Below are 27,601 nucleotides of genomic sequence, written 5' to 3' on the forward strand. Positions count from 1 at the left end.
ACTTTCAGTTTTCGAACCTGTCTCGAAGATCTGACGCTAGAGCGAAATAGCTGACGCTAGAGAGAGATAGCTGACGCTAGAGCGAGATAGCTGACGCTAGAGCGAGATAGCTTTTATAGCCGCACACTTGACAGCTAGTGACGCGACGCGTTATCGCACCGCAACGCCGATGGACTTTGAACTGTAACGGATAAAATGATTTGTAATCACTACAAATTAAACGAATTAAAATCGTGTTTAAATTAACATGAATAAAAATGCTTTTACGTTAATATATGGTGTTATTTCACAACGGACATCTTTAAAATGAGGTTAAGAAAAATGTTTGTAATATCCCTAAAATTGTGTTTTTCCCGTAATCCTTATGCCTCGACATTGATATTGAAATTTGATGCTGGCCTGCGCGAGAATTACGTAATATGAAGGTATAATTTTCACACACTCCTTATAATGAGTCAGCTACCGACGGCTTCCCACGTGCTCAATTGTTGCTGACTACCGGCCAAGCTACGCTGTTTTATAGTTGTTAGAATATGTTTGCTGTGTTGATTTAAAATTAAAATTTGTACTCCTCGAATAATGCAAAGGGTGTTTTAAACTGCTTAGTTGCAGATTTAGAAGAGTCAATACCGTTAGATGGATTAAAGGCACCTTACAATGTTGATAATTTGCTTTCAAAGCATCAAATGATCTTGTAAATCAATAAAGTGAAATTAATGTAAAGAAAATTACCAAAATACTCCTCAAATACTGTTTGCAACATTTACTGTATGCAAAAGTGTGGTTGGTTGCGAAGGCGAATGAATCACAGGTAAACCGCGGTAAGTAGAGCTTTGCAAGTTGCAGCTTGCATCAATTGGATTCTGAACCATCAATTGAATAATATAATCTTTGCAAGACACAAATATATCGCACCAAGTGTTGGTCATCATCTCAAATGAGTCATGTGCCTCGGTCTAAGAATACTACATTTTGCTAACGGCACGGCATGCTAAAAACAATCGGCATAGTACAGAAACTTGCCGCACTCGTTGCCAGCTCACGCAGTCTCTGGACTGGCTGGCGCCCCGCCATTATCGGGCCCGAAACGTGCCCATTATCATCGACATCGCGAACACCGGTCAAGGTGTGGTAATCGATTTAAAAAATCGAACTTCCAACCACTGCAACGCTAACGCTACCCTCAGCGTCCACGGTTTGCTGCATAGCGGAGCGTAAAAAGTCTTTGCAAGGGTCTTAATGCCGGCCCGATACGGCAAATCCTCCGGTTGCTTAGGAGCAGAGGTCAAGATTAGATAATTTTCCAGGCCGGTGTTTTGCTGGACGTAGTCGTGAACGTAGCCGGCCTTACGCGCGAACGAAATAGTCCCTGCGTGTCGGATTTGAATTCTATCCAAACGCTTGGTTCTCAGCGGATAGGACATGGAGAACTACTCGTCAGTAATCTTCTAATGCGGCACACCCCGCAAACTTTTGGCCCATCAAGCCTACTCCAGAAGGCTGTTTTGATGGCATTAGTCGCTTCTTGACCTAAAAAGCTTCAAAGCGCAACAGTGACAGGGATTGAGAAGTTTCAGGCCTTCCCCGCCCTTGCCGCGGGCAAGTTTTGATCATAGAGAAAAACAACATGTATCGGGTCGTCTGGGGCTCAGCAAACCCAACAACATCACCCAACATCTTCCGCCGTATTATCCCTCCTGCGGCAGGCTGCCTGTAATAAACTTTCCAACAACACTCTAAAAGAAGCCCCCCAATGTGCCCGGGCTGGTCTCCACTTTTTCCACGATTTCCCGTGGAGGCCGGAAAAACGAATCTACGGTTCAAAACTGGGGGAATGTGGGAATGTTTTTCTCAAAACAAGCAAGGTGCTCGGCTCGGAGTGAAGCTTATATTTTGTGCGGATGATGGCTCAAGCATCTCCCCACCACCGCGTGGATGCCGAGTCGGGTGCGATGCGAGCGTGCGGGAAACGGTTGAACAGAACTTTAACCGAAGTGGAAAAACGTACCCCATTATCACGCCGTACGAGCACCTTGCAGTGTAACCCGTGCGGAGAGTTGTGTACGAATGATGCCATAAAATATGTAAACAGTGGAGCTTTATTTCCTGTCTGGATCCATTCCACGCCATTCCGTACCGTTCCAGGCCCAACCTCAAAAAGGCACATGTCCGTACGTTCGTTTCGAACCCCCGTCCCGTCCCGTTGCCGCCGCCTATGTAACGGCTGGAAGCACGTTCGGCCGTCCAGGTATTGCTCCCTCTCACGCAGCGCACGCAAAACAAGCAACTCTCGGTCTCGCTTCACCAGGACGGCAGGACGAACGGAACCGAACTGGGCGCGAGACGTTCGCCACATAATCCTTGCCCTGCTACAACGGCTTCCGGCAGGCTCCGAGTGGTACTACGCATACTGCCACGTGGTGGCCGTTGCCCACGCACACTCTCGCGCGCTCCATCACCTGGGCTTCCCGCACGCGGTCGCCGTACGTTTCGCGTCGGCCGCTGCGCGCTGGTATATGTAGGCCAAAAGTGCATCCGTGTGTACGGAAGAGCCGAAGTCTCGGCACGGGCGTGTGCACTGTGTCTCGTGACCCACCGAGCACTCGGTGGACCGGCCGGACCGGAAGACGGACCGTGGCCGACGTGCGCCAGAGAGGAAGCGATTCCCGCGGCTTGGAGAGCGATTCCGGTGGAGCTTTCCGAAGAATGATTTCCCCGACCTCCCCTAGCGGCCGGAGCTTTTTCGCGAGCCGTGGCGGGGAAAACGTCAGAAAGCACGAAGCATCTTCGTGTTTTCGGGAGGTCTTCGTGCTTTAACGAACCACCGGCCGAAAAATTCCCGCGCTTTCTTCGACGGGTCGTCTTGAAGGGTTTATCGACCGTCGCGGAAAAAATAAGGGGTCCTACATTCAAACCGCGCGCACTAAATCATGCACGTCTGAGGAGTAATACATTGTGGTCATAATTACTCAAGCGTGGCGAGGCTAGTCCGTAGATTACGCGACTCCACACGATTCAAACACACGATTCCATGTTTTTCGTATCTTCTGGCACACCTTGAACTGAACTGTTGATGGCCTGTTGAGGTGGCTGCGTTTGAAGAGTACACAACCAAGATTGGTTTCTTCAAGATTGAAATGAAATGGAATCTGTTTCAGATTGCGGCAGAACGGAGGAACAGCATACTACATAGATCTGTTATTAGTTCTAGCAAAGGTTGCTACATTTCACGGTCGGCATTACAAGCGTTCCAGATGTGCTCATTGAATTCTAATTGAAGTAGTACCTGTACTAGCTCAAGCGTCTGATGAGAGGAATGCCCGGTTAATGAACATGGATCATTCCAGCAGATCAAAACAAGTATTCTACTTCTTGGTTTGATTTTCCCGGCGGAATGTTTACTGAGGTGTACGATTGTAATATTTCCACGGTAAGTGAGGCTCCAAGTTATTACAGCATCTCCAGGCTTCAATTTGAAGTTTTTTTCATAAAGGCGGAGGGAATTGAAGATGAACAAGAATACAACAGTCCAGGGGTCCAAAAGGCTACTTTGTCTAGGGGTCCAAAAGGCTAGTTTGTTAGCGGCAATGTTTCAAATGGTTAGTTTAAATGGTCGTTAGTTCGTTAGAATCCAATTAACATTTGCCTTCGTCATTACGAATACATCTGACTGTCAGTATCAGCTCATGTCTGAAGAAATGAGCCTCCGCAAAATGACTGTGGGATTGTCCGTTATATTGTTTGAAGTAGTCGAACTTGTCCTCACCTCCCGAAAGCACTGATTGCTCCAAAATGGTTGCTACCCCAAGGATTATCGTCCAGGAACTTGGCTTAGAATCCTTTCCCAATAAAATTGTGGGTTGTTGCAGGTTCTAAGCAGAACCAGTCCTCGGCCTCAGGAGTTTCTCATTCCTCGCCTAGCTGACGGTATTATGACTTCACCCGTGTGGCCTGGCTCAGGCCCGGCCCGGACAATCGTAATGATGCCATGTGTAATGCACATTTCCAAACAATTCCGCCATCGCTTCAAGGACGGACCAGACCAGGGATTGCGCGGATGTCGTTGTGCCGCGTCGTGCCGTTACTGCTGCTGCTGCTGCTGCTGTGGCCGACGCTGCTTTCACCTTCACCTAATTTCGGGTCGCGTTTTTCACGTACCGCCGTCGCTGTCACGCTGTCCACAACACCTGCTCTTGCCCGTACAGGGTCAACATTATGCAGCAAGCGTGTGAGTGAGAGAGCACGCGAAGGAGAAAGGATTGTATGGGGTCAGGAAGTGCCAGTGTTGCCGGGAGTCCGTTTCACAGAGTCCGTTTCTGCGTGTGTGTGTGTGTGTGTGTGGGACACGATCGGGCAGGTGGTGTCGTCCGCCGAGCTGCAGCCGAGGTAAAAGTGCAACGGCTTCGCGCTATCTAGAGCACATCCACCTCGCAGCAGGGATCAGGGAACTTTTCGGGACGGCCACGGGCGCTTCGTCGTCGTGGCAGCGGCGGTGGCGGCGAAGGTGGCGGCGGTGGCAACTCGTAAAGTACCCAAAACGAGGCCGGGAACCTGTCACATGCTCCGCACGAACGCTTCCCGAGATTCCCGAGTGGCCACAGGATAATGAAGACCGAGAGCGAGAGAGAGAGAGAACGGGACGCCAACCGAAAGCTCGTCTCGCGTGAGAGGGACGGCTTGTGCCGAACCAGCCGTGCGCCGGAAGAGGACACAAAAAGGAACGAGCCGCCGCCGCACGAACGGGAACGGAAGTTCGAAATTCGAAAATTGCGCACGCAGTTGTAGGTTCTTGAACTCTTTCCGCGGTGAGGTCGGAGTGAGGTCGGGCTCGCTTCTATCGGGAGTTCGGGAGTTCGGTCGTTCCCTCTCCTGGTTTGGCCACCTAACCGTCCCCCGTCCTCGAATCGGTGGGCAAAAGGGAAAAAATGAAACAGGTCGCAAACACACTGCTGCAGGAAACAATACCTAGGGGAGGCGAGTAAATCCGGGAACGGTGCCCGCAGCCCCCCGTGGTAAAGCCGTGAGAGAGCCTTACCCCGGCCATACCACGGCTAACCGCCGAGCGAGTTCCGATCTTCGTTCGAAAATCCCTGTTGCTATCTCCGACTCTAGGACTCCTAGGCTCCGACGGAGGAACTGGCTGTGGGGACCTGGGGCAGTGGCAGCGCAGCGAGTTCGGGCTCGGGTTCGGGACCAGGGACGCGAACGGTCGGTACGGTACGGTCCTGACCCCCGAACGGGAGCCCGTCAGAGCTCGCGCCTGGAGACCAGGAGCGAGTTTGACGAACCGACCGGTCATCACTACGACCACGACTGCGACGGTGACCGTATCGTCGGCGGCCGTCTAGAGATCCTTGCTGGCCAAGCGAAGCTCACGGAGCAGCCCCGGAGACCCCGGAGTGTGTCCCGTCCCGTGAAACTGACACACACACCCGTACCCGCACACACACACACACACACATACACACGCGCGTTACGCTTACGGTTCGGTACGGTTTTGGTGTTTGGTGATCCTGATTGTGTTGTTGTGGTGTGCCCGCCCCGCCCCGCCCCGAGCGCCTGGGCTGGATTGTTTTGATCGTGGTCCCCGGTTCCCCGGTCGATGCGCTGGTCAGTTACGTCCGGTTCGGCCCCTGGTCATCGCTGCATGCCAGAGCGCACCATGCGGCACGGGGCAGCCTCGAGGCTCCAACATCGCCGTCGCCAGCCCGCCCCGCACAGCGCCAGCCACTATGCAACAGCGCACCGTCGTCGGTGTCGTCGACATTAGGCCTGCGATTTTCCAGCCCACCGCCCAGCGACTGGTGGACAGCCCGCCGTCAGCGCCGTCTGCGCCAGTCTGCCAGCTCGGCACGGTCGGATCGGTCGATGTGCTCTGGCTGATAGTGTACCTGCAGGCGCGCCGCCGAAAACGGCTCGGAACTGCACTTCCCGACACCCGACGGAACTAGGTCAGCGTCTGGACTGCCCGCCCGCGGAGGGCTCCGATCGCACCGATCTGTCGTCGCTTCGATCGGGAGTCCATGAGTGCGTACGTGAAGCGTGATTTCCGGTCCGCAAAACAGCTTTGACCCGCTTAGGAGTGCCGCAACCCCGAGTGGAGGGATCGCTCCCGACTGGAGTCATCGACCCAACGTAAGACTTTGTCGTTGGAGGTCTAGCGGAGTCCGGGCTGGTCCTGGCCATTCCGTGTGTTAGTGTGTGCTATGCCTGGTACTGTGCTCTGTGTGTGTGTGTTTGTGGGAGGATGAACTCCGCGCGAGCCTCAGACTCAGTGGCGGGGCCCACCGTTGACCAGTTGCAGCGAGTCCGCATGTTGTCCTGGGTGTCACCGTCCGAGTCCGCCCGGTTGGGCCGATCCGCGAACCAGCAGCTGACCACCTAGTTGGCGGCCCATTTGAAGAGTGGTTCCCTCAGGGTCTGACGAGTCCCGAATAAGAGAGCGAGAGCAAGATAGTGGTGTGCATGCGGGGCGTTCGTCTGGCACGGGCGGTCGCGTGGTGCATTTGTGGTACCGCGGTGCGGATGATAGGCGCGGTAGTGGCAGTGTACGCGAGATAAGGTGCTGCCCCTCCCGCGATGGAGCTGGGGGGCGAAGTGTTCACGATGGGCCTGGCGCTCAAGCTGCAGAAGGTGCCGCCGGGAGCGATGGTCGACTTCAGCGAGCTGCGCCGGGAGAACTCGAACGCGGCCGCCCTCACCGGCGACTGGGACACCGTTCAGGTGAGTTGGGCCTTCGGGCGGCCACCGGATTACTGGAGCGCACCCCGGTTGTGTGCGTGTGTGTAGTGTGTTTTTGGAGCTCCTGGCACGGGGCTCATGCATTATTATCTGATTATTGATTGAAAATTATTATCGACATCTACCACACGTGCATACCAATGCACCTGTCCGGTTCGCGCTGCGCCGGCTCCCTGCGTGTGCCAGCGTGCGACCTCATTTGTGTACACCTTTGCCTCTGTTTATGTGTGTGTGTGTGTGTGTGTCCAGAACGCAACCCGTTCCGAGTAGCCAGCGTTCCCAGCCAGCGTTTGTGGCAACTTAACGCGTGTGTGTGTGTGTGGCTGTGTTGGTGTAGGTTGGCACTCCTTCGATTGGATATCCTCGGCAAAAGGGAGGCATTTTGAAGTCCCGGTTGCATTCTTTCCCAGCGTCCGCCCGGCCGACTAGGCTCTGTCTTAGGGCTGTGGGCAAGGATGGTTTCTGTTTTGTGCCGCTCGGAGACAGTAATGGACTCGGACTGGAATGAATGGGGTCAAAGTTTCGCGATGCCAAAGAAAGGCGGCTTTCTGCAGGGTCTCTGTCGAAGCCCAAACTAGCGAACTACGGTTAACAGAAACTCAGCTTAATCTTGAAATTATGGAAAAGCCAGACGTTTACACGGTGCCCCTCGGTGGCTAATAAATAATGTAAGGTGTAGGTAAGCGATCTGTGAAATTTCTCCTAAACATCATACTATTTTCGGTGGCTAAACTTGACCCAGCCCTTCAGTAGCTGTGTCGATCGCAATGCGCAGAATAAAGTAAACAAAGCAAACGAACCGAAACGAGATTTAGCGCCTGAATGTATGCGACTGTATGCGCCTGAATGTATGCCATCAGCCGACCGATGGACCGAATGGTCACAGAATGGGTAGCACACCATAATCAACCGTCCGTTCCGCGGAGGGGGGGGGGGAGTACCGTAAGAAAGTGGGTGTAAATGAATGTTGGAGCATTAAAACCCACCGGAACCGCCAGTGGGGGCCGTTGTGTTGTGTTGTGGTTTTGAACTTTAAAGGCAGCCGTGCCTAATCAAGTGCACCCCACCGCAAACGGTCCGTGGAGGCCCGGGGCAAATGTTATTACAAATACTCCGGTACCCACACCCTTTTTCCGGGCCTGCAGGACTCGCACGGGCGCCCGATTACATGGCGCACGGCGCCGGAATCCCAGCGAACGCCTTCCGTGTCAGCGTGCCCGGCTGAAGTATGCGTGACCCGCGGCGGTGGGGCCACGGGAATGTGTTGTTTGGAAAAGGGACAGCGCCAACCGCAAAGCCGACCGTCGGCGGCGGCCGGAGCGAGACACCCGTAGCGGCAGGCAAAAACCGAAATTAGGTCACCGCTAATTGGAATGTAGTTTTCCGTCTTGAAGGACATTCGGGACTGTGATTGCCCGATTCGGTTCCATCCGATTGCTTTCCCGCCCGGCCCTGGGCCGCCATTATGGGCGCCACCAGGGCTTTGGAGGGGTGGAGGGGGCGGGCGGTAGGTGAAAGGACAAATTCGTTTCACGAGGAAGAATCGCTCCTCGGGGGGAACCGCCGCGATGGGAGTGCCGTTAACGCAGGGCCTCGGAACGCAGCGCTCGTGAAATTGATGTTGTTGTTGAGGAGCGATTATTATTTCCGCCCGAGAGCCCGCGCCCGGTCACTTGGGAGATGCCAGAGGCTCCCGAGGTAGGCGGCGTCCGACCGATCGATCTCGTGTCTGCGGATTGAAGGGATTATATTTATAGAACCCGTCATCCGCGGCGGACCATAATAGAACCAGATCATGCATTATAATGTTCGGAAAAACTTTCGTTCGTTCGCGGGAGCGAAAAGTTTTCCGTTTTCGTTTCGTTTTAAATGTACCAGAACGGGCACGGAATCGGCTGTTGCTTTCTTGCCGGGTCGGGCCTAGGCTCATAACAAATTCACTTTGTTATGAAACGTTAGTTAGACATTTATTTTCATTCAAGCAGAGATAGCACTTCAATGGAAGCAATAAATCAGATGAATTTCAGCTATGCCACGGGTGGCGAGAACAACAAAAAAGGTCCTGGCTAAAGCCTAAATGTGTCATCAAAGTTATGTAATGTTGACGAACGGAACAGACTTCTTCAAAGGAAATAAATTCTTTGCCAAGCAGCAAAAGTTGCTACACTTTATCGTTTTGTAGCATTAAAAGGATAAAAAGAAGGTTTAAAAGGATTTTTTGCAACGCGTGTTTGTGTAAAAGGAATGCATCAGGATGGATTGTTACTAACCTTCGAATTAGTAACTGTAAATAACCGTCCATTTGTTGTAAAAGCAATCGCATGGTCTTTATTTGCCTTTGATGCGCGTTTGATTGGATTGGAAGGTACCTTTTTCCCCCATCACAGGGTTGCCGAGGTTCCCAAGGAAAACATATCCGGCGTTCGCCGAAGTTACGTAACGGACAGCCCCAGCCAGCACCGGTGTGCGGCAACCAGACCGGATTCGTACCTTTAAACATTCGAGCGCGTCAAAGCGCGTCGACCGCCGTCAACGGCGGAACTCTCGCCATCGGTTACCCTTCATTTACTAGTTCCGGTGCCGTTCTCTCGCTCTCCCGCCCTCCTACTCTCTCTCTCTCTCTTTCTCTTACACTCATTCCATCCCTCTTGCGGGCACTGATTTTTCAGTTCCGGAAAATCGGGCGTTACTGCCAACAGACAGGCCACACCAAAGCCGTCTATTTGCCGGAAATGCAGCTCGGCGGGCCAAAGCTAACGATTAAATAATGATTCTTTATGCAACTGCACGAACCGTGCGCCGCCGTGCCAAGGATTTGAGGAAGGCCGCTTGACGGGTGCGTTCGTTGCATTGGGAGTTTCGCCGAAAGCGTTCGCCACATTCGCGTTGCTGTTGGCGAGGATCTCGCGGCCCAAGGCGCCGCCGGCTTGTTCCGGCTCCGGTTCGGGAAGTTCCGGTGCCTTCGAGCTCAAGCGAAAGCCTCCGTCCTCAACCTGTTCGTTCAACCTTTCGGCCGAGGTTCCGGTTCGGAGCATTCAGAGCTGTGTGATTACTGACTGGGTGTTTTCGTGTGCGCATTAATGAACACGCACGGGACGGTGCTTCACAGCCGGAAACGTTTCTACACTTTGACAAATTATGTTTGATTGAAAGACAAATTGAATAAGCCAAAGGGTACGGGCTGTGCCGATGGAAAACTCCCGTACACATTGTTTCGCCGCTCGGAAGCGTGCATAATATGTGCAAAAACTTCACAGAAAGTACAGACGAAAGGCTTTTGAGGCGAGAATAAACACCGTTTGTGATTAAATTATTCGCTGCGAGAAGAGTTTACAGTTTGTATATAACGTCTAGCATTCGGAAGTGCCGCAAGGATCTAACATTGATTTATTTGAAGATAAATTACACTCTTTTGAGTTCCCTTTAGTATGGAAACCCCGCAAAAGCCAAACTGTCGTAGAATTTTACAGTTTCTTTCAGCATGTAGAAGTTGCACACACACATTGTGGTCTGAAATGTTTCCAACCTTAACATGAAAATGACAGTATTTGTAAATGAAGCCTAGTGATTTTGGTTGTCAATCTCCTGTGACAGTTACTTATCGAAATTTTAGGCGCATTGGACGCGCAGTTTTTGTGTAAAAATTGACGCAACTGTATGATAATGGTCAAAATCGAGTATCGGCCGTAAACTTGGCCGTAAGGGCTGGAGAAACGATGAACATTCGAGACGTCCAAAAACTGCAACTACTGGCGATAACATCGCCAAAGTTCACCAAATTGTGTTAGCCGACCACTGAATTAACTAGCTAGATAGCAGATAGCAGGACATGTCAAAAGATCGTGTTTCTCACATATTAAGCTTCACACATGGGAGAAGCTTTCCGCGTTTTGGGTGCCGCGTTTGCTCACGTAGCCATCACGTTGCTTAGTGGTTGCCATGGCGAAAATCCGCGAATTATGCTTTGAACTGTTATACTATCTACCTTATTCACCAGATCTAGCCCGAAGAGACTTCTTTTTGTTCCCTCATCTGAAAATTGCACTCGGACGAGGAGAGAGATTTCGATCAAATGAAGAAGCAATCACCTCTGTGAATAATTATTTTGAAGATAAAAAGGACTTCAGTACTTCAGACCACTATTATTTCACAGTAAAAATTAGTTCTAAAATAGCTCATAAATTGCCTTTAATTAGCTCTAATAACCCTTGAATTGCACGATTGACTATTGGTCAGAATAGTATTATATTTAGTACAGTAGTTCCGAACATTCCACTGCGTTTTCCTTCGAAGGCGACGGTAGATGGTAGAAACAATCAATTACTATTAGCTGTTAGGAAACGGCAGAAAAAAGACCCAACATCCTTTGTAATGAGTGCGTTACAAAATACCGGACTCTTACACCACTTTGCTGTAGCCTGCAGCCCGTCTCGGAGAGCTGTCGCCAGCAAAGGAGGTCAATTGTTTAATTCCAGCCCCCCAGTTACCACACTTATCTTAATTACTTTTCAATTCCCACCCGGTAATTGGGGCCGCTGCCAGCGCGAGATCCGAGCGCGCCGCAGATCAATCTTCGAGCCAAGCCCGGCGGCGTGTTATTGAATTTTAACATTCAGCACTCACCACCAGAACGGCAACGGTTTCCGGTTCCGGCTCTGGACGCAGACGCTTCTTTCGGCCGAACGAACGAACGAACGAAATCCGTGGCTCCGTGGAACGTGGCTTCGATCTTCTTCGCTGGCGAACACGACCTCCCTTCAACCGTATTAGCTCTCTCGCGTTCCGATTCCGGTTCCGAGCCTCGGAGCCGATTGATGGGAGAATTATGCAAAATTTATGCGGTATCATTCGCACTGCAGGTCCGCGCTTCCCGGACGCTGTGCGATGGGAGTTGTGCCAAAGTGCAATTTGACGGCACGGCCAGAAACGAAAAAGATGGAAGCAAGAAAACTACATCATACCTCCGGTCCAGGGTGGGATGTTGGAAGATTCTTAAAAACGAGGGCTGCCACTGCATACACATTATAGCGCTGTGCGGTTCGTGTTTCGCTCGCACGCCACCACCACCACCACCCGCACGTGGAGTACAATGTTTGGCCGAAGTTTCTTTTCTCCGGCACCCGGAAGTGCTTTGGCAGATTATCGATCTTCATTTGCAAGGCTTCAAGCAATTGCGGGATCCGTTGGCGTCGGGATTCGACAGAACGCGGCGGCTACCGTCAAAGTTTTCGTCCTTCCCGCGGGCGCATCCGTTGCCTGCGCCCGCCCAGGGGCTGCCCGGGGCCGTTCGGTATCGTTTCGATCGCGCCCGCCACCGATAAATTGTGTTCGATAATGTGCGGCACCGGAATCTGCAATCTGCAGCCGGCGGATAGTAATGAACCGTTCCCGGAAGGACGTCGTTACGCCGTCGGGTGGTTGGGCCACACTTTTCAGGGACTGTTAATTGTTTGCGAGCAGTGGCGTGGCTGTGGCCACAAAGTCACTGCTTTGTCCTACTGACGGCGAGATTGCGAAATAAATGGAAAATACCAGGGCACTTGCACCATTAAAATGTAGCGTTTTTATGGTTAACCGCTCCGTAAACATACGGTGGCAGGAATCAGTGACAGGAATGACGGCCGAACACGAGCTATTCGGCGCCCGATGTGTCCAATGTGTTAATGGCCGGCAGACGGCCGGGCGCAAGATAATGTTTATGAATGTTTCTTCGGTTGATTCCGTGCGATGAGTGGACGGTTTTATTGCATTACTTTGGCGAAGCTGTGCGGTTGTAGCTCAACCGGAAGTTGACCACTTTTCTGGTTTCCGGACGTATGAGTTGGTTTTGTTTGCTTCCGTCGGAATTGCGTCCCGATTCGAGAATATCTGTATTTTATTTTAAGTTTTTATTTAATGCATCCTAAAATGTTTATTCTAGCTTTTTGGCATTTTTATGTTTTTCTTCTTTCTTTTTCTTTCTAACAACTTTTGGTTACAGTTTTGTTTTCATCTCCTAAAATTGCTTTTAGTTAATGCAGCCGTCTGCACCAGAATACTTCCAAACTCGATCGCAACCTGCTGATGGCCGAGTAGTGCGCCGTTCATTGTGCCCGAAATTTACGGGTTGACTTTCAATCTATTTCGATTATCATCCGAGGTAGTTCGGCCCCGCTAAAGCATTCCAGCGTTTCCTGCACAAACTTTCCATGCCGAACGGACCTCTGGTCTGGCGCAGGATTTGATTTTTGCATTGCGGAACTTCTTGGAATCGTACTTCGCGGCCCAACTTTTCGCCGTTACGAACATTGTAATCGCTGAGCCCGGCCAGCCCGGGCCAACCGACCTTGACTTCCACTTGTCCCGTTTCGAGCGATTCGATCGCCACGGGACGATCACCCGGACACGAGTGGATGGTGCCGGTCCGGTTTTTAATCCATCACCGACCTCCAGTGCATGCGGCAATGGCGAGCGAAGTGGATTTATTGTCCCGCTCTGCTCCATCTTCGTCGTTCGTTCGGGGGCGGACGATCCATTCCAATTTCTTCCGCCGGCTAGAATGTTGCACAAAGTTTATTTTCCGACTGCGGACTGCGGACAGACCAACCCTCGCCGGCCGTCACTGTTCCGTCCTCCTTGGCACGCGGCCATTCCATCTCCGAGCTTCCCAATCTCCTGACGGACCGGATGGATGGACATCAGAATGGCTATACAGACGGACCGGAAAACGACCAAACCCGGAATAGAAACGAGAAGTAAAAACTTTCGAGTGGAGCATAAAAATAGAAACTTGTTCCCGCGCGCGCGATCCGCACCGAAGCCTTGCAGTAAATGATTTATGTGATTGTTCCAAAAAAAGAATAAAACGAAGACACCTTTCCCAATTTCCCGCAAATCCGTGGCCCTCCACGGCTGGTCGGTGTTTGTGTTACCTATTTTGGGATTTTCGGAATGGGATTTTAAATCTAATTTTAGCTGTTTGCCACGGCTGACCCACTCACACACACACACACATTTCCAGGACGAGTTTTAGAGCGTCCTGCCTTCCGATTCAAGTGTTCTAATCTGTCGCTTTTTCCGCTTGTTTTCCCACCTTTGTAGGCGGCCGATGTGCCGAACGGAAACGAGACGATGGGACCGTTCGAGGAGTACGAGCTGTTCTACCGGCACTCGTACACGATGACCGCCGTCTACTGCGTCGCGTACTTCATCGTCTTCATCGTGGGGCTGGTCGGCAACAGTTTCGTCATCGCGGTCGTCTTCCGGGCCCCGCGGATGCGCACGGTTACGAACTTTTTCATCGTCAATCTCGCGGTCGCCGACGTGCTAGTGATCGTCTTCTGCTTGCCGGCCACGCTGATGAGCAACATCTTCGTACGTAAGTATCGCGCCCGCCTTGTGTCCCGGTTTTTGTCCGGAGCCGACCGTTCATTCCACATCCACGTGCCACGACGTTCGAAGTGTGGCTCAACACCTCCGCATTGCTCATGCCTCATGGTTCCGGCTCGCCTCGCCAAATTGGTGCGGAACAGTGGAGCGCGAAAAGTAAATTCCATTTCAATTGCTCACATCCTCCGGGGAGAAAAGGTGGTTTGCGGGATAAAAACGATTCTGGTACTGATATTTAATTATCGTCCGCTCGCCATTCATATCGCCCTCGAGGCGATTGGCGGTGCTCGAACGGAACAATCCCACTGACCGAAGAGCGCATTGAGCTGCATGGAGCATTAATCGTTCGAGGTAGTTTTTGGGGCTGAACGAACGATACAGAAATTCGATCGATCGATCAAAAGAAAACACAAAATCCCTAATGGAGGCGCATGGTACTATTGCTTTTATGTTATAATATTTGTCTATTCGTGTCCCGTTCGTACTGAAGGGTAGAAGGCACAAATCCTTGAGGTGCACATCTTACGGAAGCTGTAATATCGGTGCCAAACGTTATTTGTTGTTTTTAGATAGCGGAAAGAAATTTTTGTTTCCCAATGGAGACGCCTGGTGAGCCACGCCTGCTCAATTTTATAACCTGTCTGCAACTATCTTAAAAACTCGAGTTTCGTTCCAACTGGCATGTGAACTAGCTCAATATCAGACCCTTACGAAAAATACTGCACCAATAGATTTGATCGTAAAACAATTTTATTACCACGAAATTAATTGATCGCCTGAATGATAGTAAAATTGTGTCACTAATGATGGCCATTACTTTGGAGAATTCTACAATTTTGTGTTTTTTCAGCACAAAGTTCAGTTCCACGCTCGTAGACCAGACGAATTGATGGCCTAGTAGAAAGGGAGTCTAATAGAATAGATCGATTCATAAAAATAGAGTTGAGCTTATTCGTGTGGCGAACACAATTCTTCGAACAGATTTGAAATTGAGATCGACATTCGGGATAACCACTAATCTGAACCGACAGCAATGATGCAAGGCAGCGGGACGTAGCCGTTTGACCTTTCAGCACAGTTTCGGAGAGTAACGAACGTAGCAAAATATTGCCGGAGAAAGAAAAACGCGGGTCCCAAAGTGCATTACACAGCTGTGTGCATCGACCTCCGTGATGGGGACGTGCGGCACCTGCGGCAGCGGCAGCGACGGCAGCAGCAGAGCATCATTAATGGGATTTGCAAACGGAAAATGGTTTTCTAACCGGACTGCTGCGTCCGAGCCCGTCCTGCCAGCAGCGCACTACCAGGTCAAGAGATTTATGTGTTTGTGGCACACGAAAAAGTTCCAAACACGCTGGTCAAAACTTTTCGCAATCTGCGGCACGAAACGAGCCCGGTCAGGACACGGAGGCAGTAACGGCCCGCATTGCATCCCTGCCGGGTGTTTCGTGCCCTAAAAAGCTCTGAGCACCCGCGTGTGTGTGTCTGTATGCGCATGTTTGTGGCCAGCAGTTTGGCGTTTGGGGAACAATTTAGACACTGTCATTGCAACCAATTAAAAAGACATTAAATTCACTACCAGTACCCCCGCCCGAGAACCGGTCAAACGGTCCCCGGGGTCCGGGGCTGTTGGCCGGGAAGCGGGTGGGGTCGAAAAACGGGGGCCATAGTTTTACTAATCTTTTCGGAGTCACACTTCCGGTTTCGCCGGGCCTACAAAAACTAATTAAAATCTATAAATCAGCGTCCCGTCGGCGGTGTGTGTGTGTGCGCCCTTCAGCTGCAAGCAAATTGTTTAGCCTTGACAAGCCGGCTGTCATTTGCTGTTGAGGGCCGATTGTTTTCTCGTTTTTTTTTTCGTTCCTTACTTAAATTTGTTTCTAAACATTGTGCTGGGCTGTGCACTTTGCTGCCCAGGCACGACTATTAATCACCGACAATGATCCGATAAATTATGACCGACAAAGCGATATACTGCAACTAGTGCCTTTTTGACCTTTACGATACAAGTTTTGGGTCCAAAGGCCAACTTTGCCTACTTTTGAGGCAAGTGAACCGTGACGTGGTAGACAAAATTGAACGTAATGCCATATCATATCAGCAACTAAACTGTTCACAAGAATATGAACACTTCATAGGCTGCTTTGTTCCTTGTGCTGCGTTTTGACTTCCAAAGTGAGCCTATGAATGTACGTATCTGGTTGCTATGCTATTTTCATATGGTACAGAGATATTTGTTTTTGTTGTACGATCCCAACTCAAAGTGACTATTGCGCTATGGGCTTTGGCGAACATAAGCCGACTTCGAAGATTTCAGTTATATTTCCTTACAAAAGATAAGTTAACTATCAATCCGAATTCAATTTATCAGCCTTCTGGGTTTGAGCCAACTTTTGATAACTATTTTAAAGCGATCGTTTGCACGGTCTTCAGACGATAATGTACTTATCATTATAAAGGTAAAAGATCCTTCTTTGATATGAGTAAATCAAATATTCACACATCTTGTACATTTTTGCTGGGAATCAGCATAGAACTTCCGTTTGAAATCCTGAGCTTGCAAGTATTGTCCTGAATGAAGATAAAGAGATGATAAGATGTTTAACGTAATTTATCATGTTGAATTTGATCAAACGTGAATTAAATCCTAAGCTTTACTATGGACAATTTTTAGAATGGATCACTAAATAGTTTAGACGACTCTATTAGATTCCTTACTAAAAAGATACTACAGACGGTTTGCTTTGATTGCGTTCTTCAGTGACACACCATACGGCATTTGTCACATTTGTCGCCAGGATCGAAGTTAGTCAATAGAATATGCACTGCACTGTGAAAGACCGAATAGTAATGGTGTCGGAAGACGTTGGAAGAGATCGCAAGATCAAGCGAGCGGCGCACCAATGTCCTCCCAGGGTATGAATATGTTGAAACTGCTCCTTAAAAAAAAACACACACACATACATATATACTTTGCTGCAGCTCTAAGTGCATGTTTCCTGGTTTGTTTCCCTCGTGAAATGCAACCGGGTGCTTCTTCTCCGTCCCTTTATCGGCGGGTGGTAATGCAGAGAGCATCAAAGAATCACTTTCGACGATGCTGCATTGTGAAGGACTGAAATGGCCACAGCAAGGTGCGCTCCCGATCCACGCCTGTGTGCGCCGCGGATGGGTTGAATATATTTGAATGATTCCGGCTAACTTTCCTTTCCGATGCCGTCGGTGGCCAAAAAAGGGCTTTCGTTTCCCGCTTTTGCACCCTTTCTTGTTTCTTTTTCCCCGGAACTCCTCCTGACTGACAGCGACTTCGGTTGTTGTCGTGCAAGGAGATGAATTGTAAATTCAATTATTTTCATCCCCTACGTAGGCAGGCTGGCAACGGCACCGGTTCGAGTATTCCATTCGATTCGTATGTCGGCTGCTGCCGCTGCAGCATAAGGCGAGATGTTCGTGTACGCTGTGAGCACGCTTTCCTTTCGCGCACTAATTGCATTTTTCGGAAACCCTTCCGGGAAGCGTGTGTGCGGTGCGCTCGGTCGCTATTGTTCTTTGCCGCCGGCCGGGCCAGTTAGTTGGGGCAGTGTTTTATGTTCGCTTATTTAAGCTCGTCGGCCGCTCGTTCGCCATAAAACATAATGCTGGCGCCCATTCGTCGCCCGCGATTGGCGTGATTTCTCGATCATCCATCCAACGCTGAACCGACTTCCGATAGAACGGCGAGCGTAATTAGTAGCGCCACCAGTGCAGAGGGAGGTCCCCTCCCTAAGCCCCCGGCCCGCCCTCCCGGCCGGACTTTACTAGCAAATTAATTCGAAAACTTTCATCAACGGGCTCCGAACGATTTTTCACTGCAGCCCGTATCATTAATCTCACTTTCGCGCATTGGCCACGTCGGGTATCCGCGGCGGACGGTTTGTAGTTTTCGGGTGTATCGGGTTTTTTGTTTCGGTCCGGCCCGCGATCGGTCATACTTTCCGCTCGCAATTTGCTTGTCACCGTCAACCCTCGGCTCTGCACTTGAATCACTTGCTGCCCTCTATTCACTTCCGTTTTGCACAAAAGTTTATGTTTCTCGTTGTTCTGCGCACAGCGGACGGTGTGGCCCCAGTGTGCAATCTGCAACGGTTCGAAATTGCGGTTCCGTCCAGTTACTACTTCCGGGGTTAATGGATGGCTCGGGACATCGGGACCGGTCAGTGTCGGCGTCGTTGTTACGGGGCAAGCGAACAAACACATCATACGGGCCGGGTCTTGGTGCGGTGGACGCCATTAATGAACCCGCGAAGCGTACTGATTGATATCGTGCCCGGTGGCCGGTGTACCGAGCAGCTGGCCGCGGCCATGGCCACCACACGACGACGGTATGGCATTTAATTGCGGTAGCGCTGCCTTCGCTACCTCACAGGACGCTCGTTGGGCCATGATTTGGGGCGCCCGACTGGTGGCCGATTCAGCGCTGGACGATATATTTCACGCACAAAGGAATGATTAGCCTTCTGGTCCGCCCCATCGCGGGTTTCTAACCCACCCGGTGATGGATTTCCATCCCATCCGAAAACGGACCACGGACCGGGCACCGCGAAACCGCGGAACACAAACAACGTTTCACGAAATATGCACTAATCATGTAAGCGGATTCGGGCAGGACCTTCCGTGGGATACGCGACCCAAGCCAACCCAACAATTGGAAAATCGTTTTCGACTGCCCCACGCACGGGTCAATCGTGCGTCCCAATCGATCTCCAATTTTAGTGCGACGGATTTTTCCTTTCCTTTCCTTTTTGTAGGTTGGCTTTGGTGTTTCCGCGCTCGGTGCGGAAATAAATATGGAAATTATGTTTCCATCCAGCGTGGATCACACGTGGCAATAAAAGTGTGCTCTGGCGCGGTTTCGGCCACGTCGAACGTCCCCCAGACGGTGCTCTCGGGTGATCCGTGAGAACCGCTTCGGATGGTGGATCCCGGATGCACTCGGCCTCTGTTTGCTGCACTCCGAACAATAACGCCGGGCTCGTATAAATATTTATTGGATCAAAGGTCCTGCGTCAATGCTTTGTGGATGTGCGTGAGTCAGTTTTTGTGGAAATGGCCTCAGTTTTTACAACCAAACTTCTGCACACTGCCTGGGTGCCATTTGGTTTGGCTTCGTTTTTTGAGCCATTTCCGAATCACTTTTATCCAAGCGCAGTGAAAGCCGGAAAGGATAACGGTTTTTTTCGGCTAAGCGGTCGCTGTACTTCAGATTGGAATGTTTCGCATTCCAGGTTTTGTGAGTACGTTTGTTGTTTGCTGGTTTGCGAAGGACAGCCTTGCTGGGAAACATTCCATTTGCTTGCGACTCCAACAAGGAGTCACTTTGTAGATAGAGAAATCATTACAGTAACATTAACAACCAATGAAATGTAGTCGGATTGGCCGGGAAAGATAAGTACATGTACATGTGTCAATCTCGAATGAAACGCCAAGAATAGGACTCGCTTGTGAGCGTTTCCTTTTCCCGGAAAATCGAGCCAATTTATTGGCAGTCAGTAGCAGAGAACATTGACGTTGGTAGGGGAGCAATAATGAAGAGCACAGCTACGCTTCCGAATGTTCCCAAAATAGCATTTCCCTGCGGTATCGACAACACTGTCACCGTTCACAGTATGGTCTCTTATCTCCGTCGGTCGTTCGGGGAAACAGGATAGGCAATCGGGCTGCAATTTACAGGTCGCTGTCTTTCATCGAACGGTAATTTTGCATATAACCAAGGCGTGATGTGTGGTGCTTATTTCGCGAACCGAATCTACTTTCTGCGGTTTCGAGCCGTACGGGAGCATTCTATTCAGCGAATCTACGGATCCGGATTAAAAAAAATTAAATATAGACTTTGCTAGATTTTCATTAACGGACCATAGAGATGTTTGTCGTAACGTTATTGCATTTTTTGGCAATGTACACGCTATTTTAAACCGGATCAAGTAACCTTAGAAAAACGAAAGGTACTCGGAAAAAGTAAACCGTGTCATTATAACAAAACGATGGTTCAATGATAAAACAACTTTTGACTGTGTAAACCAATAAAATGTGAACGATCGAGTGAACCGATTCTGGTAGAGTTAAAACGATAAGACTTCATTGCCGCAGTAGCGACATGAGCGACTCAGAAAGATCAGCATCCCAAACGCTCCGGTATTAGCGACGATCACAGTTTAACCCGCCCCAAACGGGCCGTCGATGGTCAAAGGATCAAACTGCCGTCGGGACAACTCTGCGTGATGGGCCGTCGAATATTAGGGTGGTAATTTATTTTCTAATCGTTGTTTTTTGCTGTTGTTTCTTATCTTCTGCCAGTGTGCCACGGTGCCAGCTTATCCCTATGACGACCAACGCTGGCAGGGCCGGTCGGAGCATCTGTAGTCGATCCAAGCCTCGGCCATCGTCGTCGTGTCCAGCACACGGCGACGACGGTGCATGTACCGGTTGATAAGGGGACCCGTTTTTGTGTCCCCTTCACTGGTGTAGTGCTTTTTTTCGACCACGGCCATTTCCCGTTTTGATTCCGCTTTTCCCGTGTACAAGGTTTGAAAAGATTGTGATAAAAAACACGAAGCACGGTTTTGTTTTTCTGAGCAACGAACGATGGATTTAGGCGACAGGCTGGCCATAGGCTGCCCGGCGTGCGCTGTGTGTGCCCTGTGAATGTCACGATAGCCAGCGTGCACGACCAACTGCATTCAGTTTGCTAAGCGACAGCGTATAGAGGGATAGGATTTCGTTTTTATGCTTGAGATTATGCCTTCAGCATAGTTCGACACTCGTTCGGCTTTGGTGGCCGACCATCAGACACGATGGTTGGTGCCCGGTTCTGATAAATTAGATTAAGTTAGCACAAAGTGAGACTGAGAGTGGGGTTTTCTGTGTTTTTTCCTTTCCCTTTTTGGTCACATTCCTGTAAGCTTCGAGCGGAACCACGATTGTCGATTCGAACGATTTTTGTTCGGTGGCTAGCAGGTTGCATAACTTTAGGCGTCGAGCTTCGCATTTTTTCCGCTGAAAATTGTGCACAATATAAACGCGGACATTTACGGTATTGTTTCAGTTGCGGAAAACGTCGAATTAATTACCAACATTTATAATGGCCGTTTCGTGACACCTTCGTGAGCTTCTGCGTCAACCTCTCTGTCGCTCTCACGCACAGTTAGCGTGAAAACCGGTAATATAATCGGCCACCGCCGCTCGATGAGTGATTTGAGCCCATTTTTACAAACAACGTCACCCACGGGCTACAACCCGTGCCTGTGGCGTGTCGGGATGGGTCCAAACTTTGTCCAAATATTTTGCCACCTGGGTGACCCCAACACGTGGCCGACCAGCCGGCGACGGTATGCGTGTTTTCACACTCCGCGCTGTAATGCCGTGTATAGGAGCAGAAAATTTCACCGAAACTTTCCAGTTGCGCCGTCGGCCCCGGGGCCACGTTTGGGACTGCTTAGCCTGAAGTGTCCCGGCCCGGTCCGGGTCACCGTTTGCGATGCAAATTAGAAATCAACGGCCCACCGGATCAACGGACATGATGTTACATTGTTTGCAACAGCAATTTTTGCACCCCTCCTGGGCCCGGTCACCCTCCTGTCCAGCGGCTCGGCGTGGAGTGGGCACCAAAGTACGTGCCCGGATCGGAAGTCCTCCTATCGCCGCCGGGGTTGGCCCACTGCTTTGGGGGAGCATTAAATCTCGACAAACAAAACGATGTCCATGGTTGCAACGGTGGCAACGGAGTGTTCGGCAACAGTACCGGCGACGTGTCGGACGTGATAAGGAAGCGAAACAATAGTTGGTGACAGGGAAGTAACACACACAGAGACGCAGAGCACACAGAAAAAGCACAACCCGAAACGCGCCGATGCCACGGCAGGCAGGAGATTGCTCGCTTCCGGTCCGCAGTCGCCGGATGCAGGCTCCTCCAGGCATCCTGGCAATGGCTCACTTTGGTTCTCGCGCTCCGGATCCGTGCGTGGCACTGGCACTGGAACAACTTGTAGCAGTCACGAGCGCTTGTGGGGCGTGCCGCTGCACACGATCATTTGCTATGATTTGTGACAGCATAAACGGCGGCGTCTGCCACTTGCGGCTCGCTGTGTCCGTCGGGTCGTTTGATCTGCCCCCGGTTCGTGCCGCGAAAGGACACCCTGTGGCATCCACGTTCTGCGGGCGCTACGTATTCGGCCCCGGGAGTACCGTTTCGGGTTTGGCGTCGAGCACAAATGAACAATCCATAACGGAAGTCGAGCATCGAGCGAGGGCTCCACGTTGGGTGCGATATTTTTACATCAAGTGTCGAGCCCACTTGACTCTCGATTGCACTACATGCAAATGATGACGGCAACCGGCGGCCGCCGACGACGACGAGGGTGATGATGATCGATGGAAGCCGGAGGTGCCCTATCGATGGGAGGATGCATCCGTGTCATTGGCGCTTGCTCGACCACTTGCCATGACATGGTCAATGTGTCTCAACAGCTGTCTCACTCTACACCGGCTTTCACCCGGGGACCGGTTCGCGCTTGTCGTGTCCGACCGGGCCGGGCTTCAGCCTCATGTCGAACGGAGAGTAAGCATCGAATTGGGGGACTGATTTCGAGGAGGCAACATAGCTTGTGATAGGCATTGTTAGGTGTCCAGCTCTCGGGACCAGCGTCAGGCGACTTGAACTTGCCGAGAGGTTCGTGAAACAGTTTCGAGTATGATTTATTTCAGTCAACAGACCGAGTGAGTGTGAATAGCAAAATGAACAGAATCCACGTCGAAGTGAACCACTGAAAAGAACGTTTATTTGAATTCTGGATCGATTGACGGTGCAACTGATGGTGGGGGGGACAAGAACGGACACACCGCGCCCGGCCCGGCCCGGCCCGAGGCCGGCGAAAGGTGCATCATAATTTCACATAATCATCATTATTACCGGCCAATGTCGATGCGGCGGCAGGTCGATGGTGACCTTTCGCAGTTCGGTACCACTTTCTGACGTTTTTTCTTTGCTCTCCGCCGTTAAACAAACAAAATGGCCAACGCCAGTGCAGGGCACCGGCAACGTGCATGGCAGGCAGGCAGGCAGCAGGGCACTGCGTTTACCGGTGGACTAGTGGAGTGCGGTCCGGCGGCAGATTGATGATTTGGTACTTTCCGATGGCCCCTTTTTTACGATGATATTTACCTTTTCCTTAAAAGCTTATGATTTGCACCTTAAGTAGCACACGTTCTGCCGCTGGTTCATTTACATTGCTGGTTTGTGGAGGTTTTTTGTTCATTTTCTTTATCACTTTGTCAACCACCTAGCAGCCGTAATCCTTTTCAGTAGTAGTTCTTTTATGTTCTTTAAAGCGAGCTGGTGGTTTTTGTTTACTAAATTTTACGTGACTTAATTAGTCAGTTTTATTTCTTATTTATCAGACCCTGTCGTTGCGATGAAAAGACTTACATTCTTTTCTAGTACCACTGGCAAGCATTATTATTTATGTTTGCTCTGCTTCGACTGTTTTCAAATTGGAGTGCCTCAAATGAAACAATGTCATGTAAATTGCAGAACTATTTTAAGATGTGATGTTGAAGTTGAACAATTATTTGCACATTATTAAACATTATATAAACTTTATTTACTAAACATTAACAATTGATGCAATTTTCAGTGCTCGAACTGACGTGTTTCGGGTAGAAACCGATTAATCGGTGCCGCGAGACGGTTGATCTACTGACGGAGCCACATCTAAATAATTAATTCCTTTGTTATTCTCAATCAGTTCACTAAATTGCCACGATCGACCTGACGAAGTAACCATTTTCCGTGCAGTAGAATGGCTCTGATTCTGACGTCGGAAAAATGACCTGCTATTGCCTTTGCAAGCCGGCCTCAGCACCTGTCACGGTCGTCAAGGATTCTCGCGTAGTGACTACTACCCGGTACCGATTCGTCATCCCAAGATTGCATAATCACCGTCCCCCACCTATGCACACACACACACAGCCAGAGACGGAGGCCCTTTGGTCGGAAGGTGGCCATTTCCGCCGCACGTCCGGTTGGTTGCTGCGGCGCTTCATCGCAGCGCAGAGAAAATCCATACGAAAATCCATTCCAATTAGGCATCGATTGACGCTTTAATCGAATCGCTGCGCTTAGAGTCTACCGAACACCCCCCCGGTACCGGCTCCTGGTACGTGGCCAACCCCACCGTGGCCTGCCCCGCCGATTCGGTGTCACTGCGACGCACGCGTGTGTGTGGGTTGCATTTTGATTATCAACTCTTTCGAACCGATGGCCTCCTCTACTAATCCGTGGTCGTCGTCGGGCGGATTGTTGTGCTCCTGCTCCTTCCAACGTGTGTGTGTGCGCCATGCGAACGATCGGGTGCACCCGATGGGATAATAAAAGCTCGCCAGTGGCGAGTCAGTTCGTCATCGGCCATTATTATTATTCCGGCTGGATGTCCGTGGCCCACGCAACACCAGCGAGCGAAGCGAACGCAACTTTTGCACCATTTGGAAGCTACATCGCAACGAGAGAGAGAGAAAGAGAAAGAGCGAAGGCGGAAAACTTCCACAAGTCGGAGTGCAAACTTTCCGAAAGTGAGAAGGTGGAAAATGTGCAGCGGCGGCGGCCGAACGACGTGCCAAAGCTCACGTGCGCCCGGAAGCGTGGGTCAAACCGAGAGAACGAGAGAGAGAGTGCGAGACTGCGGGGAATACGACGCGGAGTGGTTGGGAGACGTGTGTAACTCGTTCACCACAGGGAGAAGGTTCTTGCACCGAGCGCCTGCTAGGTGGGCAAACTAGGTCGAACGGTCAATAAACCATGTACTACCTGGTCATGGCCGTTTGGGTGGCTGCGGGCGGGCCAGCTGGGCGGGATGGGTCGTCCCACTACACGCCAGGTTGGCAGGATATCGGCTGCGAGCTATGCTTCGATCGTGCGACAGACGGGTGAACACACCGTGAGCGCGCGCGGTGGGCGGCTTCCGGTCCGGCAGCTTTGGTGCTCCGTCGGACGGAAAGAAATGTCTCTTCGCGCGTTGGAGTTGTTGTTTCCTGGTGGCTGTGTGTTTGCTTTGCTCACCTCCGTTCACGGTTCGGTGGCCGGAAGCTCAATATCCACGCGGGACCATCCGGAATGGGGTCGCCTACGTGTGTTACCCGAGGAACGTGGCCGCCTCTTGTCTTGGAATCGCTTCCCGCATCTCGAACGGATTCTGCGGATTCTGCGAAACAGTTCCGAGGCTCCGAGGAGCACCCGCAGATGTTATCGCGGATGTGGGTCATAATAGGTAATTAAATCTTCAATAACGGGATACCGCAGTTCATCTGCAAGGGCCAGGCGTTAAAACTGTGGACCGACCCAGGCCCGGTCTGATGTGAGGTGAAATGCCTCGTGTCGATATGAATGCCGATCAAGTGTGGGCGGTTGCGGTTAGGTCGCGCACGGCACACTTTTCGCAGTCCACTGCACATTCCGACAACCTTGACACGGTTGGAGCGCGGTCGCACCGGTTCCACCCGAACGGCGGAAACCCCACATGTGCGGGCTGTCACACAGGGGAAACTGGGCCATCCGGGGACCCACTCGAAACTAGGCCTCGACGTGCGACGTGCCGAGGAGGGCTTAACTATGCCCAGCAGCATCACGCGCCACACACCGTTCATCTCCGTCCTCCGTCCGAAGTCCCGAAGGGATGCCGGGGAATGTCGATGCCAGGCCCGCGCTCGTAGACTGGACGTGGGCGACTACCCGGGACTAGTGGCGAAAGTTTGAAATATTGGCCCATTTATCAAGGTATTTGCACCGTGGTGCACCCTTATCTCTCTCTCTCTCTCTCCCCGGTGTACCTTACCGCACCGCACTCTGTGGCGGCGGTGGCAATAAATTGCGAACCCAGCCCAGTCCAGACAACCATCTCGTGTTGGTTCGCGCCGGGCGCACCTGCGAATCCTCTCCACAGCACCGGGACCATCTCTCATCAACCGTCCACCATCAAGACAGGAAGGAAAGTCTTGGCGCTTTCGCATCTTAAGTAGCACGGTGGGGGCTCTCGGGTCGGCTACCTTAGGGTCGTGCCGAAAAAAATCCGCACCCTGGAAGGGGTCGACGGGAATCGCGGGGAACCGCGCTGAAGATACGGAAGAAACTGGGCTTCACTCTACTGGGTTGTTCAATAAGTTTTGCGCTTCAACAACAGAGGCCACTGCTACTAGTCTAAATTTATTTTGTTATGTTTGTTGGTACACTCTTGAAAGTTGAAATGAATGTTGAAAGTATATAAGGACTCTTCGCCTTCTATTAAAACAGTGAAAAGATGGGCTGCTGAGTTTAAACATGCTCGTACAAACCTTGAAGACAATCCACGTTAAAGACGTCCACAAACAGACGCAACACTTGAAATCTTAGAAAAAATATAGGATATCGTATTGCAAAATCGTCGAACGACTGAAAGAGATTTAGTAGAAGCCCTGTTCATCTTATTGGGCAATGTAAACAATATTTTGACGGAAAACTGTGTACACTTGTGTATAACTGCGCAACTTTCTTGGCAACGTTTAGAGCTTTTTCGAAAGGAAAAAGTGTATTTTCTGTTTCGACTCAACACTTTGGATGAGACTTGAGTCTAACACCCTTGATCCTGAATCAAAACAAGAAGCACAAAGAGTGGTCTGAACCTGGTTCTTCGGTTCCGAAACGAGTTCCAGTGACCGAGACATCGACCAAGAAATCAGTTTTTTGGGAAGCAAAAGAAAGTTTGTTTATGGATTACTAGCAGACTGGTAAAACAATAAATTCTGAATATTATTGTAACATTTTAGACCAGCTGCAGAAAAAATCAAATTCTAAACAACATTCGTGTGTGTCACAATGTTGTCAAGAGAGACAGGGGTTTAGCGAGACCATACTTTATGTCAAAGTATATTTCGAAGCATAAAATTTTGTTTTTCTTATCGAACCTTAAATCTTATTGAACAGCCTGGTATATCGCCCCGGCCGGCCGACACCGGCCATTTTGCATGTTCCTGTAGCGTCACGGGATACGTTCGTTAGAGGTGTCAGAAGGACTTGCCGAGTTGTCTTCGATTATGTTCCCTCCGTTGGGTCGCGCTGGCGAGGTGGCTTCTCTCGTGGAGCAGGCGCCTACACAAAGATTCGACCCGAACGGGTGGTGCATACTCCGCATAAACGACTTCCCGTGTGGTGGGTACTTGCGGACTGTAATGTGTGGAATTTATGTTCTTTTAAGACGTTTAGGCCGCCACTTCTTTCGGGAGTTTTGGATGCGACTGCAAGGCTTGTGTAGGTTGCATTTCCAGGACTTCTTCTACGGTCTAGGGACTAGTAACCCGTTAAGGGTATTACTGATAGGGCTCTTTTTATCATCTTCGCCTAAAGGGATTGATTCAGCTGCCTCACTAAGCCGCCTCGTGGTGGTCACCTGATGTTCCACTTCTGCCCGGTGATAATTGCTCAAACTCAATT

At 50.7% G+C, this 27,601-nt stretch overlaps 1 protein-coding gene across 1 annotated transcript in view; it reads left to right on the forward strand.

Annotated features, from left to right (window-relative positions):
• The first annotated feature begins 6,579 nt into the window (after positions 1-6,579).
• LOC128271383 (neuropeptide SIFamide receptor-like) overlaps positions 6,580-27,601 on the forward strand; it is a 79,261-nt gene continuing 58,239 nt past the window's right edge. Inside the window, exons 1-2 of the mRNA XM_053008876.1 lie at positions 6,580-6,723; positions 13,822-14,098. Of these exons, the coding sequence (XP_052864836.1) occupies positions 6,580-6,723; positions 13,822-14,098 (421 nt within the window). The remainder of the gene's footprint in view (positions 6,724-13,821; positions 14,099-27,601) is intronic.

This window comes from Anopheles cruzii, chromosome 3, assembly GCF_943734635.1.
Source record: "Anopheles cruzii chromosome 3, idAnoCruzAS_RS32_06, whole genome shotgun sequence".
Taxonomy (NCBI): domain Eukaryota; kingdom Metazoa; phylum Arthropoda; class Insecta; order Diptera; family Culicidae; genus Anopheles; species Anopheles cruzii.